Source organism: Bemisia tabaci, chromosome 10, assembly GCF_918797505.1.
Source record: "Bemisia tabaci chromosome 10, PGI_BMITA_v3".
NCBI lineage: Eukaryota > Metazoa > Arthropoda > Insecta > Hemiptera > Aleyrodidae > Bemisia > Bemisia tabaci.
Window position 1 is genome coordinate 20,174,267 of NC_092802.1, and position 18,572 is coordinate 20,192,838.

Here is an 18,572-nt window from a genome sequence, read left to right on the forward strand (position 1 = left end):
TCAGCCTCGCTACATTACTGCCGTGTTAGATGAGTATTCGAATGTTGCGGAGTCTTTCCCGATTAATTGTGTATTTTTTAGGATATTTATGAATATTACGAGATAAAATTACGACTAAAATTCTCTGAAAAATCGTAAGAAAAACATTCAAAAATGATCTGTGATTTGTCAAGGAAAAGGCAGAGTCTGTAGACTCATACGGCGTTTTTCCTTAGGGCGGCAACTAAACGTTGGCTGATTTTCTTTGATGTTTTACTCTGAAAAAAGAAGACTATGCTGAACTCAGACTTGAAATATGAGTATGTTCCTTATATGGAGAAAAATCATAGAAATGTTAAACGCATTATTTAGTTACGTTTTGCAATAGAGGAAAATATGAAAGAAAATCAGACAACGAGAAATGCAGTCAGGCTGATTTTAGTCAAGGCCGCTTCATCGATCCTTCGGATTTAATTAAGGCAGATTAAAAGACGAGTGATACATTTTACTCCTCCAGCGTTAAAAAAACACGAAAGCATATTTACATAAAAAAAATGAAAAATGATAAAATTGGTCTGATGGCGTTTTTTAAAATGTACATTTTTCCTCAAATCACCAGAACATCGATTTTAAAAAAAATATTACAGGAGATGTATGAAACGCAACCCAACCAATTTTATCTTCCAGCTAATCTCAGCTGGGCGTATATTGTGTGCTGGCGTATAATCCAGATGAAAAGGGCTTCACTTCCCTGTATTGACTGTACTGCCTTTCATGGTGCTGCGAGCAGGCTAGCTTTCAGATGAACTGGTTTCACCAAGTGGAAAACTATCCTCCTTAGAGGTGAAGGTTCCGTATTGCCGTTCGAAAGTTACTTGATTCGGCGGTAAGCACGTCCTCTGACCCGGCGGAGGATGACACGGTGGGAGTTGACACGGCAGGAGTTGACACGGCGGGAGTTGACGCGGAGGGAGTTGACACGGAGGAAGTTGACACGGAGGAAGTTGATACTCTGATATGGGAATGCATTCCTGCGGAGCACATGCAGGGTCCCGCATGAACAGACTTGTTGTTCTACGTGGTCCTACATTCACGGGACATGTCATTGGTGCTTTTGCAGTCCCACAGTCCGCTTCATCCATCATACTAAACGCTGATTGGTGATTTGGTTCATACCTCAAGGCGCCCGCCTTTCTGCATTGCGCTTGCAATTTCGATTCTCTGACCGGCGCAATCGCACATTTCTTCGGTTTTGCGCACTTAGACAAACCCGTAGGTGGGCATTTTGACGAACTCTCGCGAGAACACTTGGACGAATACTTAGACGGACACTTACGCGGACACCTGGCCTTGCATCTAGACGAACTTGAACGTTTACACTTGGACGGCATACAACAAGCTTTTTCACACCTATTCATTCGCTTCATCTGCGATGTAAGTGTTGCTAAGCATATAGCTGAGTCCAGCAACTTATTGGAGGTCTCTGAAACAACGTTATCTACCGCCAAACATGATGATCTGCTTGGCGTGAGCTTTCTAGCCGTCAAGGCCATCAGAGCATCCCTTGATCTGCAAGTCGAGAATGGCTTTTTAACTTCGATTTGCGAACCCGTCAACTCCGTCTGCGAACACTTTTCTACAGTGCAACGTTTTGAGCACACGCATGTTTGAGAGTCGATCATTTGATCATCCGAGAAAAACTTTCCTCCTTTTATCGACGAATCTTCTGATAAAGCTGAGGTTGAATCCGCCCTCCTTTCGTATGAAGAGTCTGAGGTCTCACTTTTAGTTTCTCTTGTTGACGTTGAGCGTTGTCTGACTGGAGACTTGGAATTAGTTCTACGGGTACTATCGTCCGATGGTGTGGATTTGAATGAATCTCCTGACCTCACTGAAGTTGACCTTAAACTTCCTGATGTCCCCGAATCACTCTTCGATGATACCGTTGATATTGAGGCTCTGCTTTTAGATCTCCCTGCCGCTACTCTATCCTTTTCATCACTTGATTTCGATGATACCGTTGATATTGTGGATCTGCTTTTAGATCTCCCTGCCGCTACTCTATCCTTTTCATCACTTGATTTCGATGATACCGTTGATATTGTGGCTCTGCTTTTAGATCTCCCTGCCGCTGCTCTATCCTTTCCATCACTTATATCGCTGTCCGAAGTATGAGCCGCTGTTTTAGCCTCTCTACGCATCGATGCTCTGGACGAATCAAGCTTTAATTGGGCATTTGATCTTCTCCCACCAAACATGTTGGCCACGCTCCTTTTGGGTGTGAAATCCCATATGCTATCAACCGATGAAGCTGAAGATGCATCCTTTGTTTTTTTCGATTTAATCCCTAGAAAATTTCTGCCCGATAGCAGTTTCTTGGTCCTTACTGTGGTTGGCACGGCTTTGGTGCGCGGAGCTGACTTGTTCCTCTTCACCGCTGAACTAAAGACTCTACCTTTTGGTTTGTCCCGGCGAATCTTCCTTTCTTCATCAGAAGATGATTTCCTCGGAGACGAATTCTTTCTTGTCTTTAATCGAGGTTTGCGTGATGCAGAATTGGAAGAAGTTCTTTTCCTCTTGGGCGAAGAGGCACCTCCTTTTTCTCGTGCGACGGAGGCACAACGCTTAGCTTTGTTCATCCTCCGTCTCTCCCTATCCTCGTCTGTATCAGTATCTTTAATAGCTGGACCCCCCGAAGGATTGGATGAGGCAGACCGACATGGATCTAATTTATCAACAAATCGACTTCGACGAGGCATAGCATGCGGTCGACTTGCACTTGGCTCAGCGTCAGGTAGATTTTGATACGGCTCAGTATCCAATGACGATGGTTTCGTTGCATTTATTCTGGTCATAGTTTTCTCTTCCTTATCGTTCGCAATTTCTTCCGCTGCCCTTGGTGCTCCCTTTGGTTTGCTGTCATATCCTCGGCTATTGTTTCGACTGCAGTCGAATAAGCAATCTAATTCCGGCTTCGGTTTACTTAGGACTGCATCTACTGACGAGTATATTCTAAAAATTGATGGATCTGGATTCATTGATTTGCTCCTGGATCTACCTGCGGCGGTTCTACTCTTTAACGGATCCAAATCAGAATCTGATGTTTGTCCATTCGATAAAGCGTCGGCAGATGGTGTAGCGTAGGACATTTGTGTTAAGATTTGACTCAATTTAGCGTTATTTAGCGGTGTATCCGGCACCGTATCCAACATTTGATTGTCATGGGTTGATATTCGCGTAGCATTATTGGTTTCATTGCTTTTGGAATCGCTCTTAAACAAAGAGGGATCCGATGAAGAACGTGTTGTGCTCAAAAGCGATGGTTGTTCTGTTGATTTTGCTGGTTGCGCAGTTCTACATCGCGATCTGTTCTTAGCTGTCAGCATTGCAGCCCTATCGATTACTAATCGGGTGATGGCATCCTCAGAGCTCTGGATTGTCAATTTCAGTTGTGACTTAAGGGCTTCGATCTCTGATGTGATTGCATTCATATCTTCTATGTCAGGCATGATTGGGAAATGACTGGGATCCATCGTCGATCTTCTTGATTTGCCGGCCGCAACCCGGTTCTGCATCGATGTTACGAAACTCTTCAGAGCTTCGCGATTCTGTCTCTCTGAAGCTTCCTGGTTCCTTGCAGGCATTCCTCCATCGTGTACAGCTTCACGATCCTGTGCACAAGCTCCTGCACTTTCTAAAATCCCCAGATCCTGCATGGATGATCCTCCACCCTCTGGAGCCTTCTGATTCTGCATACATGTTCCTCTGTTCTTCGGTGCCTCTCGACATTGCTTGGACATGTCTCTATTTCCTAATCGCTGTATACTATCAACCGAGTCTCTTAACGCTGCCTGCAGCTTCATTTTAAAGGACTCCAAAGCTGGTGACTTATTCGCGCCTCCTACATCCATTCTGCTTGACACGTCAGGCTGCCAAGGTTTCCGAAGAGCTGCCCTCTTCGCTTTGAGCAACGCACCGGCAATCGTTCTCTCGCTGGTTTTATTCTGCAATTTGATGGGCACGAGGTTCAAATGCCGGTCCATATCTTTGAGTCTCCGTTTCAGCATTTCCGTCGAGCCACTCTTTCCTTTAGACGCGGTGGCGTCCAAACGCCCCACCGAGCCTTGAGAACAAGTCCTGATTATCTCCGAGGCTAGAGTTGATTTCCCAAGCTCTCGCCCCGGAACAAACTTTCCTATTCCTTCCTCCTTACCTCCTCCGATCGTCTCTTTCTTACCAACTCGACTCCTTGACCTGCTTCTTTGACTGGACGTGACTCCTTCATTACATACTATTACCTCCTTCTCTTCATTATTGACTTGGTTTCGTGTCTTGCCTCTTTGACTGGATTTCCTTTCTTCCTCGTTCGCTGACTGCCTGGCTGACCTACCTCCTTTCTTTCTCGAATCCCTACCTTGGCTGACGGACTTACACGTTGCTTCATTGACCAGTGCGACTGTGACGCTTCTCCTGGATCGCCCTTCCTCCCTGTCAGGTGACCTTATCCTAGGCGTGTTTTCGAACGAAACCGAGGCCCCGTGTGTTTTACTCTCCGCCTTGCGACCTCTGTTACGATCCCGGGAAATGCCCCGCTTCTCTTTTTCCCGCATCTCACCAGGCGCCAGAGACCCGGCTGTCGTTGACCTTGACCTCTTCTGCGCTTCTTCCTCCAACTCCTTCGACACTTCAACCATCCTTCGTTCCGTTGGAGATTCCTCCCTTCTAGTTTTCGACTTGCTCCCTCGCGACTTTCCGTGAACCGGTTCGACGGTGACCTCGCTGAGCGATCGTGACCTTCTCTTCCTCGACTCGCCGATCGTCGAAGCTTCCGATGAGTCGCGGAATCCGTGTTCGCTCTTATACCTCGTCGTGCAACTCGATTTACGACCTGACTTTCTTTCCTCGGACTCGCTTCGCATCATGAGCTTGTCGATGATGCTGTTGGCTCTGTTCTGTTCGTTTATTGCTTCATCCGAAGAAATATCCGAACAAACTGGTAAGTCGGCGGGTCCGGCCATGAGGGCGTAGAAAGTGTTGATTATCGTGAAGAAGATAGCGTGGAGCACTGGAAACATTGGAGGAGTTTTGTTACTTGCAATGGAAAAGTAAAGTTGAAAGGACGCTTTGAGGACTTATATGTAACAATGGCGGATGTGAAAAATTACCTTTTCGAAACACATTCAAAAAACTGTTTCGGCATCGATAAAATTTTGAGAAAATACTTGAGATGAGATCTTCGAGATCTGTACTAGAGCCAAACATATTACATTTTTGTGTGAACAAAACAGTTTTTAAAGCGAGTTTCGAAAAGGTAATTTTTCACATCCGCCATTGTTACATATGAGGCCTCATTTGTTAAAATATGAATTTACCCCCCTCATTTACAATAAACACTTCTAAACACATCACGGAAACAAATGGATTGCTGATTTAACAATTAAATTGTAAAAAAAAATACGTCGAACATGTTTCAAATGAGCATTTTACAATAGTGAAAAGCTAATTTAACTACCCCTGTGATTAAATTTGCATTTTTTTTTTTTGTAACATCTACATAGGAACGTGTCGGATACTTTTTTTAACTACAAAATTGTTAAAGCAGCAATTTCATATTTTTCCGTAATTGATCAGCTATAAGCATTAGTGGCTATCTTCGGAAGAAGGATATCGATGGCTGAAGTACAAAGCCACCTATCTTTATTGTGATGTTCCAAAATTTCCGCCTTATTTCACTTTTTGGAAGAGAAACACGTCAATTTTATAGCTTGAAATGCATAACGCATGCCAGGAAGTCTGGGATGTCGCGAACGGAGATTTTGACTCTAATTTTAATTTTTGGAACTCCTTGGCTTTGATTTCCCCGCGAAATGGTGTGGACCCAGCACCATTTCTCCACTCTTGAAAACATTTACAAGAAAAAGGACTCTTTATTCAATCATATTTAAGCTTAAATCAAAAGAAAATTCGCTCAAATTAAGAGGCTTGGTTCTTGATTTAAGCTTAAATCTGATTGAATCAAGAGTATTTTTTCTTGTCGATGTTTTGAAGAGTCTGGACTCTAGATCCAATGTGTTTTTCTTTTCCAGTGCTATTATTCTAAAACTTAATGGAGCTTTAAATCTAACGTACACAGGTTTCGCAAATAGCCCGCAAAACTTTTCTTTCATTTTTAATTATCCATGGATACATTACCTAACCATACCAGGAGCATGATGTTAACGCGATCGAGCGACGGTCTTCCGAACTTGCTTTGGTTCCATCGAGACTTTTGTTTTTCTTTCGTGGCCCATCCGATGACAAACGAGACCCAGTGGATGAGGTGGTACAAGTAGACACTTAGATAAACGAGAACGAAGTTCCGTACCCCTTTCTCCGAACACTGAAATCAACCGCGAAAAATAAAAATACACGCAGAATGAGCATATCGCCGCTCTCGTGGCGCAAGGGCGTAACTCGATTTCCCCATGAGCCCCAGAAAGCATGGATATATATGTAAGACAGGGCTCACGTGCAAATTGAGATACGCCCGTACGTCTAAGAGGCTACAATGTGTTTTCCTGCGTGTTGCGGTTTTAAGAATTGAGAGTCTTAAAGATCTAAGCCTCAAATTGTCGGATTTATATCAGTTTCAGAGAAACAGTTTTAAAAAAATAAAGAAAAAGGGAAAAAACATTTTGATTACATCAGAAAGCTAACAACTATACTATTCAGTCCCTTCCATAAAAATTGAGGGGTTCAGAGCATGTGGACACATTCAGATTGAATGACTCTTTTTCGAGTGGAAGTAGTCACAATATGATATCAAAAAGGTATTGTGTAACGTAAATGGGGACAGAATTTCAGTATCATAACATTAAATCTGACTTATATGCCACTTTCAGCATTGTATCAAGTTCAAACCAGGTTTATTTTGGAAATCACAAATCAATATTTCACACAACGACAGCTTCGAGACCGGGTGGTCGGAATTCGCTTAAAACTTTGCTAAGTAACTGTAAGTTGAACTAAAGTACATCGAGAAAAAAATGAAGTTGATTTGATATTCTGGAAGTAAAAAAAGTGTGCAATAACTTATAAAATGCTAAACTACCCACCACAGCGGTTAGTTTGACATCTCGGCATTGCTGCGGTAACTGCTGTAGCGAGTAATTCAGTATTTTGTAAGTTCTTGCACACTTTTTTACCTCCAGAATGTTAACTCAACTGAAGTTCTTTTTGGGTGTAATCATCAATAATTGTTTTAAGAGTGGTCGGCAATTTTTTTCCTTCGATCCAACCAATCTAAAAGATTTTGCCGGTCATAATTGCCTCTGATTAAGGATTTTAAAATTTATAATAAAATCAAATGGTGAATTAGTGATTGAATTATTTACCCTCCACATAGATATGATGAGCCATATTGCCTTAACACAGAGTACAGTGTCCAGAGCTAGAGAGACAAGCCACACCCAGGACGGGACTGGAAAATAAAGAAACAATTTTGAGAAAATAAAAAGAAGACTTCTCTTAGCCGAATGCAATTCACCTGATCTTGTAATAGCATTTCATTCAAACGAACGATTTTGAATACGGCCCCAAGTTTATCATTCCGGCTATCAGCAAAACTTGACACTTTGTAATCTTTTTGACATTTGTTCATGTCAGAAACTGTAAAGACCTTCGTAAATTACTATTTTGGATTTTAAAACGATGAAGATTCTCAAAGGAGAAAACGAAAGATGGAATAAGTAGCTTAAAAAATTCACATTTCAGCCCGAGGATTAATTTCTAAAATCTATTCACGTCCTACTAGATAGAAAGCTCATGAATCAACGAAAACCGCATCTCCATTAGAGAAATTTAGTACTCACAGATGTATCTTCCGTAAAGCAATTCGAAATCGGCAAAATCTTCATACAATGGTCTGTCTATCCAAAACATGTAGTAGAATTGGACTAGCTGCAACAATCACGTTAAATTAAGTGGTAACCAAATGAAACAGGTTATAATTTTCATAACTGACTGCTGATTAATTTCGTCTCGCGATGTAAAACGATCATACTGCCCGCACATATTCTCTGTCTCTTAAGCAAAATGTGTTCAAAAGGCGCTTGAGAAGTTTGTTTAGCTTCGCAGAGAATTTCTAGCCCCCCTCCCCACAACCTCTTAAATAATCAGTCTGATTATAATTAGTCTGTTCCTTGTCAGTCTTGGGGCTGAATCTCCAGATTGAACGCATCAGCCCCACGACTAACAAGGAATAGACTGGTTGGGTGGATACATCATTCCCTGTACATCGCGGTTTGATGAATTCATTGTACACATGACCGCAACGTATTCATATGAGGGTGGTAGAGTGCTCCCAATTGTTTCTTGCGATGAACGTGTGAGTGAGAGATATTTCTGAATTTATTTTTACGAAGTCATTTAATGAGTTATGCTTTGGCATAACGCAATCGTGATGAAGTGAACTTTTAATAACATTTAAATTTGACAATAGACTCAATTAGTTCGTTTGGAATCAGTGAAAATGGACAATAGAACATCGCGTAACTGACGTTGCCTGTTACATCAATCTGTAACAGATATCATTTTGCATTCGGTCGCTGCAACGAGGATTCCGATCGCTCGCCGTCGAGTGATCAAAGTCATAACCCTAAATTATCTCCTGACCGTAGTAATAACGTTACTTATGAGTAGGTAAATTCAAACTTTCCTCTCATGGAAGAAAGAATAATTTACTTTGGGTTAAATCGCACGATAAACGTCACTATGACAGTCTCAGCAATTAGAAAATATGGCGACCTAAATATTAACGCTTTGGCTCATATATGGCGAGCTGTACACACTTAAAACAACGCATGGTGGGAATAAGAAACAATACTCGATTAAATAGCCTGTCAAAGCCATTGTAGTGCACGATTTGACTGGCGTAGGGAAGGTATTGTTTTTCTTGTGACCGGGAAATTCAAATTTCCCATAGCCAATGTACAATAAAAACGTTATATTCTTGGTTATATGAGTTGATTTCGGTGAGTTTCGTTGCGTGATTCGTATTCTACGTGAAATTCTGGTTAAGAATCATGTATCAGAGTGCTTGAGTTCGTGCCGTCTTAAATGCAGGCCCATTCAATCAAAAATGCGAACATTGAGAACTTTCCTAAATTTTCTCGGATAAAATATTTAATTAGGAGAAACGAGGCAACGTTGGAATGCTCATACGGCGTCGAAAAACAACATGGGCTAAAGGCCCATCATTCGATGCCGCAATTATATTAAGGCAAGTTCGAATAATGCGGCAAACACAGTGCGGCCAGCGTCACACGCATAGTAGCGCCTGCAAGTCTGGAGAATACTTCTCGCATTGCGCCAAACGCAGCAGTCAGTCACAAGAATACTTCCCGCATTGCACGCACAGCACGGTGCGCGGTTTAATCGTTCAACTTGAAACGCTTTGTGCAGAGAGGACGTTTCTTGATTGCGGTGTCTCGGGATCTTTGCTAACGTTTCATACATTGAATTTTAAACAAATTAATGGAATTTCTTGAAACTCGTACTGGATTTTCTTTATAATTTTACAACGCTAAAAACTAAAAACAGAAATTTCACCGAAAAGTTCTCTCAAGTACGTAGAAAAGAAGAAGATTCTTTAATTCTTTAAAAAAAAAGTCTCTAAAGCTCATCGAGAGGCAAACAGGCAGGGCTTTTTTGGTTTCTCGGCCAACAATGAGGGATATTTGTGGTAACGCAACCGAGTGGACTAATTGTCAGCTAGCCAAGTCCACTCCGAAATGGAACGGATTATAGTGGTCCATTCATTAAAGTCACAGGCAATCCGATTGGCAATCGAGACTGAACTTCGATGATTGAAGAGGTGGATTCACTTACGCAAACTATTCCACCGCATACCAAGGCGGCCGTCGGCACCCAATCGCCGAAGACCCCGTACCAGCCGGGTATCTTGAACATGAGATTTCGGAACCAACCCATTTTGAAGCTGATGATAGTGCTTCGGGAACAACTTCAGGACGATTTTTTCAGTTTGGTGGTGAGATACGACAACCATATTCGCTGGTCATGCTGAGTCAGTTCCTGTGACATTATGAATTATTAATGATTCGAATAATTTTGTTAATAATGGAGATTTTGCATGTGTGAGGAATTTGCGATTTGACTGGTGGTTTTAATGTAAAAGTTCGCGAAAAACACGATCATGCCACTGGTTTTTTTCTGTAATCAACTCCCAAGCTCAAAAAAAGCTCTCAATTTGAGGCCAAAATGGAGGGGATATCCCACGCCATCCTGAGAGCCCACCTCTACATCAAGACGAACTCTTCATGCAAAGATATGAGCAAATACAGTAGCAAGGTTGCCGTGTTTTCAGTTGTGGAGTCCCCAAATAAAGTGACAGCCCAGTCAATGTATTTGCTCCCTATCTTTGCATGGAGAGTTCGTCTTGATGTAGAGGTGAACTCTCAGGATAGCATGAGATATCACCTCCATTTTGGCCTCAACTTAAGAGCTTTTTTTGAGCTTGGGAGTTGATTTCAGAGAAAACCAGTGGTACCATCGTGTTTTTCGCAAACTTTGACATAAGACTCAATAGTCAAATCGCAAATTCCTTACATATGCAACATCTCCATTGCATATATTTTTTTTTTATTTTTATTTTTTTAATTAATTACTTGTGTGTAAAAGTTGCCTTTTAAACGGACAGATTTAACCAGAATAAGCCCGAATGCATTTCCTGTTGCCTATACCTTTCTGTCCTCTCGCTCTATCAGATTTTACGTAGGGAATGGTTTGTTGTGCTTTGCGAAGTGTGCTGTGTAGTTGTTCAAAAAATTCCCGAACACTCGATTTTCTCTTTAATGTACGATTCTTTATTTACGATGTATTTTTAGACTTAATCGAAAGCTCATGTGTATCGGCCCCATAAAACCCGCGGGGCATGTGTGTTTAGATCAGATCAATATCGATCAAATCGACCCGGGCTGGACATGTGAGAATAAATTTGGAAAGTAAAAGCTGATTAAAATGATAATGAAGAGTTCTTGTTCCTTTAAAAACCAAAATGATTGGTTCATACGTTTATAAAGGCCAATCTTTACAACGCTGTAATGTTTTGGCAGCTCTGTGATTCAGGTAACGTAATAACGCATAAAATATTTGCACATGTTGTGGGTCAAATATCTGCACATACTGCTGATAAAGTACTTATATTTTACTTACGTTTCACGAACGTAGAATTTCTTTTTATTCTCTTGAAATGGGTAAACATTACAGATTTGAAAAACTAACAAATGGAGCTCAAAAAATTTTGTCGAAAATGTAACGTCAAAAACTGATAGGATGAATTTAAATGCCAAGCAGAGCATTGTTTACTTTCTCCTTCACTGCACAAATATACTTTGTATAATCTTTATGAATAAAACTTTCACTCTTCATGGTAAAAACGGATTATCGCTGCAAAAAAAGGATGGCCTGGAAATCAATTTATCAAACAAAAGAAGGAAGGATAATTAAAATCACTTATTTTAGAATTTATTGGGCTCCTAATGGTAATTTTGGAAGTTAAACTGACCCCTAACCAAAAAAGCTCCAATTTACAACAGTCAACTATTTCAAGATGCGCCAACGATGTTTGTTGATATGAGTTTTCTTTTTGAAAGGAGCGGGCGTTACATCTGCGGAGGTTCCTATGGTTACGAGATTTTAAATTTCCTGAAAATTTCATTAAAGTCACCAACATTCTCACAAAATGCGGTGCACATAATTCCGATCTCACTTTTTCTTACTTCAAATTTGAAAAAATTTCTTCTATATAATCTCTGGTGCATCGATGCCGAATCGTTTGTACGCTATATTTTTTGAAATAAGGCTCTCTCATACGCCAGACGTCATATTGTTAACCCCTAGTTTTAAATTACCAATTTTAAACCATACATGGCAGTCATGCATTCTTTGCAGTTATCACATTTACTCAACAAAAAACTGAGAAAAGAACCATCGATATGGATGACTGTGACAAATGAGAAGTAATTTTTGTTTTTCAAATTTGTTTTCTTCCTTGAAAAGATGGACTAACTAATTATAATGGATTTCTCTTCGGTTCAAACAAAAAACTTGATTGCAATAAGGTGCATGATATTGTCCATTTGTGACAAAATTTACTACAGGGAACCTTTTTTTCTTTTTTTTTCTTTTTTTTTTATGACTTGGTTTCTTTCTTCTGAATGCTAGAGCAGCGAAACCAATTTGAATAAAGGGACAAAATGCACAGTTGGACTACATTTAGCAATAAATTAGAAGCTACAATTTTAGGCTCATCCGTTAAAAACACTTTGTGCATGGGGAAACTAATGGTGCATTTATTGTTCCTAAACTGAGTCAAAAATTATAGTTCCAGTTGGTTTCCTTTCGGTATAAAATATAAAGGCACCAACTAGATAGTGCGGCTTATGGAGTTCTTCTAGGCAAAAAACGCTCTTACCCTTCTTTGCAAAAAGTAATTTATTCCTCTCCTCTCCGTTGAACTTGATCCATGTGGTCAAAAACTTTGTAATATGCAAGGATAGATTATGTTTTGCGATTTAGAGCCACTATTTCCGGCTCATTTTTTACACTACACGTGTGCTGGAAGTTCCCCCACAAAGATACATTTTTCCATGAATAAGTCAGAAATAGTGGCTCCTCATTGCAAAATGCAGTCCAAGGAACCATCGCGGTAACATTTGAATACAGCATTTTCTCCCTTCGAAAGCACGAAAATACGAGAACCATACACTCCGCTGAGTTCGCACTTAATGACCATCGCACTTTTTGATTGGAAGTGCGGAGCCATTGTTCGAGAGGGATGCCGGCCGAAAAATGAGAGGAACAACCCCTTGGTGGATTTTCCGGAACGGTGTGCAGTCATTTTCCGCATCCCGGCTTCCTTGTTGGTTGTTTACTCTTCGGCCCCGACTAAGCAACAGTAATCGGCCACTCATCGATGAGCCCGAGTGCGGTATTGTTTGCTCATCCGGGTGCGGTCAAGCGTTGAGCTCACCCGATGCTGTTGCCGATTTGGAGCGGAAATATTCAGCTTCGTGAATGAAGGTAGCTTTCCGCGATCGAATACTGTGCACTTATTTTTCATGATATTCAACTATCACGGGGCACCGATCTCCCTTGCCAACTCCTGATCAAAGTTCATTCTAAATTAGAGCCTAAACCAACATATGATAGTTTGACCGTCTAGATTTACCATCTGGCCGAAACCCTCCCCATGTTGGGGTGGTAGTGCGAAACGGATGTAAATCAAAATCCCCGACTTTGGTTTACCATAGCCGGAGGAATAGGGCGCTTAAACTTTTATATCTTCGATAAAATTCGCCAATTTTTCTCCCGGAAGAACTACAAAAAAAAAAAAAAACTCACGGAGAAATTTTTCCGATCTGCTGTCTTCAATCCTCTGAAATTGCTGATATCGGTGCCATTAGGAGAAGGATATGGAGGTGTGCAAAAAGGAAATAATTCGTGGCGTAGTATGTTAACGTCCCGTGTACCTTGTGAAGGAGACATAGAAGCTTAAGCGCTCGCTAAAATGATAATGATTGATCACCGGTAGGCGAAGATTCTCCTTCAATTGATTAAATAGGCAAAATGGGTTCTTATAAGTTCGAAAAGTGGTATCAAAAAAGACCGTCTCCGAACAATCTAAATACATGCCAATTGATCCACGGCAACAATGGGGCAGAGTATGTCAACTGGTAATGTTAAACATGTTTTCAGCGTTGAATCCAAAAACGATATAATTTTTCTCCAACACGCAAGAAATTCCCAAAAAGAAAAATTTGACGCCAGCTGAAATCCATGGTTCCGTTTTTTCTATGGATCTAGGTGTCAAATATTGTACTTGCTCGTGATGGTCGTTTATGATACCACTATTTGAACTCCTGGGAGCCCATTTTGCCTACTCAATCAACTGAAGGAGAATCTTCGATCGCTGATGTGTTACGAGATTCTCCTATTTTTGCACTCTACTAAGTGGTTACCCTCTTCCCTTTAATAACTGATATTATTGACGATATTTGCCCCCATATATTCATACGAAAATCACTGAAACTTTCAGTTAGAAATGCCAAACAGTATTCTGATAGAAATACAGATTGAGAAAGATAATTTCGCTACATCGAAACATAGTTATGTTCATTTGTCTAGGAAACGCCGATTTTTAAGGAAATAGCAGCTTTTTTATGACTCTAGGATTGATCTTTAGGTAATACACACATAAAAATTGTTTTACCTTAAATATAAAAAGATTATTTTTAGGTTTAAAGAAACAATTTAGCAACACCGTAAGCGGCTATTGCAGCAAATCTTAGCATGTAATCCGCCCGGTGGCAATGCCAGTCTTATTTTGAGGTAAATATTGAGACAGGCATTCAACCTGTTTGATTAGAGGGTTGTCAAATTTATGCTTAAATTAAAGAAATTCCATTGAGAAGTTATTAGATAGATACTAAAGATTTTAGAGTAAGCAGAAAACAGCCCTTGCCAAAAACGTTGATTTGCAAATTTCACAAGAACTGTTTTCCAAATGTATTGATAGTCAATGATTGGGAGGGATGAGGCATGAAAGGTAGGATATCTATCAGGTGTAAATTTTCCGATGAGATGGTTGAGAGCTCGGCAGCATGGCCGACATTGATGGGTGAGAACAGCCTAATTCCTCATCAACAACGTATCAAACAGGGATCGTGGATGACGCTTCGGTGAGCTCTAATCAACGGCTCAATCGACATCGATGTTGCCGAAATTCAGCAGAATTTGTCAATTTTTCCCAGGGAATATTAGATATGGACGTATTTATATCAAACGGAACTATGTGCATTAAGACATGAGCCCTGGGACCCATAATAATGTGTGCATAGCAGGGCTCACGTCATAATGCACGTAGTTCTGTTTGATAGAAATTCGTCCATATGATCATGTCAATCAAACTTTTTTCATGATTAGCGGCACTAACCAGAAATGCATTAAACATTGCCACATTGCTCTAGTGTTTTGAATTTTTACGTGCGAACACTGAGAATAAAATTATTGTTATAATTACCATATTAGTGTTGTTCAATATGAACTCTTAATTAGTAGTTGCCATAACCAATAATAGAGATTTTTTTTAACATTAAATGGTAATTTTACTACCGCACACTTGTAAAATTACGATTGCCCCATTAAAAATATCACTATTATTGGTTACCTATGTCCACTACTAATTAAGAGTGCATATTGAACACCACTACTATGGTCATTATAACCATAGTTTTTTCTCAATGAACGCAATTCATTGTTTATTTTTGAATGTTTAAGAGCTTAGCAATCGGAGGGATGTTCGCGAACATTTTTAAAGTGGTGCATGAATAAGTAATGGGGATTTCAAAACCTGTTCAGCGCCAACAGATATTTCTAGGGTTGTGCGACTGTTTCTGCATATATCATGTAACGAGAGGTCATAGACCTGAGCACAACATTGCCATGAAAATAAGACGAAAATTTAGAGAAATGTTTCTTCAAAAAATCCATCCGAATTTTACAATGAGGAATACCATGCGCGATTTTAGCAGCACCTGATGGCTTTCACGAGATTTTGGATTTCCACCCTACACTTGTTAAAGATTGGTGTTCATTTGGGAAAACATGAGAAATTGGGTGACTTGAAATGTTTTAGGCTGATTGTATAGCTAACTTTATCTGATTAAGCACGTTCGAACAATTTAGATGCTTCTCTTTCAAAATTAAGAAAAAAAATTTCAGTAGCTTTGGACTATATTTAGCAAAGATTAACCAACTGTAATTCTCCTGACTACAAAACTGTTTATCTGAACAAGGGACTAGACACGAATTTGTTGTTTCTGAATTGATCCAAAGATAGCGGTTCTATACTGCAAAATGGACGTATTTATGCGAAAAGGCGCTAAACGCCATTTCCAAACTTCTCAGTAAAGCAAGTTTGACTAAAACAATTGGCGTTTCCGTACTAATGGACCGATTTTGGTTTACTTTAGCTTGTTTGAAAGCTGAAGAGTTCCTCTAATTACGTACGTTGCCAAAATTAGGAAAAAATGCATATTAAGCGAGATATAGGGGATTTTTGCACGTAGGTCCATTTGATTTAATGCGCTAACCCGGATTCCGAATTAAATCAAAAGGCGCTATCTCCACTTGAATCACTTGATTGACGCGCGCGCGGCGAAGCTTGGTGGAAACTTGGTGAAATTTGGTACCGGGGGTATTTTTGGACGGGAAACTCGAATTTCGGGTCAAATTTTGAAAATTCAGAAATCCAAGATGGCGGACATGGCCTAAAATGCTATCTCGGCCCCTATCCAGCCGATCTTGGTGAAACTTGGTATCAGGGGGTATTTTCGGACGGGAAACTCGAATTTCGGGTCAAATTTTGAAAATTCAGAAATCCAAGATGGCGGACATGGCCTAAAATGCTATCTCGGCCCCTGTCCAGCCGATCTTGGTGAAACTTGGTATCAGGGGGTATTTTCGGACGGGAAACTCGAATTTCGGGTCAAATTTTGAAAATTCAGAAATCCAAGATGGCGGACATGGCCTAAAATGCTATCTCGGCCCCTATCCAGCCGATCTTGGTGAAACTTGGTATCAGGGGGTATTTTCGGACGGGAAACTCGAATTTCGGGTCAAATTTTGAAAATTCAGAAATCCAAGATGGCGGACATGGCCTAAAATGCTATCTCGGCTCCTGTCCAGCCGATCTTGGTGAAACTTGGCATCGGGGAGTATTTTCGGACGGGAAACTCGAATTTCGGGTCAAATTTTGAAAATTCAGAAATCCAAGATGGCGGATGTGGCTTAAAATGATATCTATTTCTTAAACAAACGCACTACACGTCTAGAATGGCCGCCAATGAACCTGCGTAAAGCGCACGGGCCGGGTTGTGAAGGCCGGAGGTGGTGGGAGCCCAAATATACCTACCTAACCTCAATCTGCTTTCCCGCTGCATCTTGCCAATGTGGATGAGATGTGGAAATTTCCACGTTTGTAAACTTTAAATATATGGCACTCTACACGGAGAAAAAAACTCGTGCGTGGGACCCGAAGTTTGGGTCATATGGATCTCTGAAGTTTTCGGATTGAGCATCTGAACACTTTAGGTCTAGCTGTCGAGGTTCGGATCACACATCTGAAACTTCAGTTCTTACGTCTGAAGTCTTCAGGTGTGAGAACCGAAGTTTTTCGGATGTGAGAACCGAAATTTTCGGATGTGAAAACCGAAGTACTTTAGATGTAAGAACTGAAGTTTCAGATGTGTGATCAAAACCTCAGCAGCTGGACCGAAAGTGTTCAGATGCTCAATCCGAAAACTTCATAGATCCATATGACCTAAACTTCGGGTCCCACGCACGAAGTTTTTTTCTCCGTGTACGTTCACAATACACCGCCTCGTCGAGGTGCGTGGTTTACCTAGCAGCGTCGGATCGTGAATTCCCTTCATGTGCTGATTACCTATGTTAAAATTTTCGTATCTAAATAAAACAGTTTCTGTTGTCATTTTGAGCCCCTAATACCGAACTTCACACAAACGATTCAGGCATTGAGCTATTGTTGAAGGCCACATCCGCCATATCGGAGTTTAAAATTTTAACAATGAGGTTATTCAGTAATTTTTAATTTTTGCATTTTTTTGGAGGATTGAGTACGCACAGTTCGCTGGAATTTTCTCCGATTTTTTGAAACATTATTAACCCACGGAAAACAAGTTCGAAGTTGCGTATTCTGAGCTCCCATTTAAACTCGCGTCTCCGAGGAAGTCAAGATGGGGCCTGACGAACCCCTAGGTGACGGTCACGCTTTTGACCACGTAATCCTTCCAGCGCGCTCTTAATACTCATGAATTTCTAAATACTGTTCCGATTCCAATAAAGTACCTAACAGTGATTTTAATGAAAATTAAGTGATTCCGATGGGTTCGTTAATTTGTTCGCTCGTTAAAAGCCCCTTGTCCATGTCAGTGCACACTGACATCGATCGAGCCAGAGGGAACGCACGGTCGATATGTGACCGTCACTCAGGGGACGACATCTGGGATTTTTTGGCGATGCGCGTTTAAATAGGAGATAACATTTTAGGCCACATCCGCCATCTTGAATTTATGAAATTTTAAAATTTGACCCGAAATTCAAGTTTCCCGTCCGAAAATACCCCCTGATACCAAGTTTCACCAAGATCAGCTGGACAGGGGCCGAGATAGCATTTTAGGCCATGTCCGCCATCTTGGATTTCTGAATTTTCAAAATTTGACCCGAAATTCGAGTTTCCCGTCCGAAAATACCCCCTGATACCAAGTTTCACCAAGATCGGCTGGACAGGGGCCGAGATAGCATTTTAGGCCATGTCCGCCATCTTGGATTTCTGAATTTTCAAAATTTGACCCGAAATTCGAGTTTCCCGTCCAAAAATACCCCCCGGTACCAAATTTCACCAAGTTTCCACCAAGCTTCGCCGCGCGCGCGTCAATCAAGTGGAGATAGCGCCTTTTGATTTAATTCGGAATCCGGGTTAGCGCATTAAATCAAAGGGAATTACATATAGTTCC

The 18,572-nt window shown here is 40.9% G+C and overlaps 2 protein-coding genes across 4 annotated transcripts in view; one reads left to right on the forward strand and one right to left on the reverse strand.

The window, feature by feature from the left end:
* LOC109036906 (uncharacterized) overlaps nt 1-18,572 on the forward strand; it is a 359,096-nt gene that overhangs the window by 14,131 nt on the left and 326,393 nt on the right. The window lies entirely within an intron of this gene.
* Nucleotides 464-11,804, reverse strand: LOC109036903 (uncharacterized). 3 transcript variants are annotated; one of them, XM_072305174.1, is made up of 6 exons: nt 11,191-11,804; nt 9,847-10,050; nt 7,830-7,913; nt 7,353-7,438; nt 6,172-6,358; nt 464-5,044 (listed from the first exon to the last, which is right to left on the reverse strand). In XM_072305174.1, exons 2-6 carry the CDS (start codon nt 10,022-10,024, stop codon nt 771-773), a joined length of 4,809 nt encoding a protein of 1,602 aa, XP_072161275.1. In that variant the 5' UTR covers nt 10,025-10,050; nt 11,191-11,804; the 3' UTR covers nt 464-770. The 3 variants fall into 3 exon arrangements, with proteins under 3 accessions (XP_072161275.1, XP_018906868.2, XP_018906869.2); XM_019051323.2 differs by having other exon boundaries at nt 7,830-7,917; XM_019051324.2 differs by lacking the exons at nt 7,353-7,438; nt 7,830-7,913; nt 9,847-10,050; nt 11,191-11,804 and having other exon boundaries at nt 6,182-6,321.

Bases quoted from the DNA above. Each gene is read 5' to 3' on its own strand.
- LOC109036903 (XM_072305174.1), bottom strand. From the start codon at position 10,024: ATGGTTGTCGTATCTCACCACCAAACTGAAAAAATCGTCCTGAAGTTG. The intron at 7,914-9,846 runs GTAAGTGAATCC...TGTTGCAGCTAG, and splicing joins TATGCGGTGGAATAGTTTGC to TCCAATTCTACTACATGTTT. The intron at 6,359-7,352 runs GTAAATAATTCA...GGTTGATTTCAG, and splicing joins TCATCATATCTATGTGGAGG to TGTTCGGAGAAAGGGGTACG.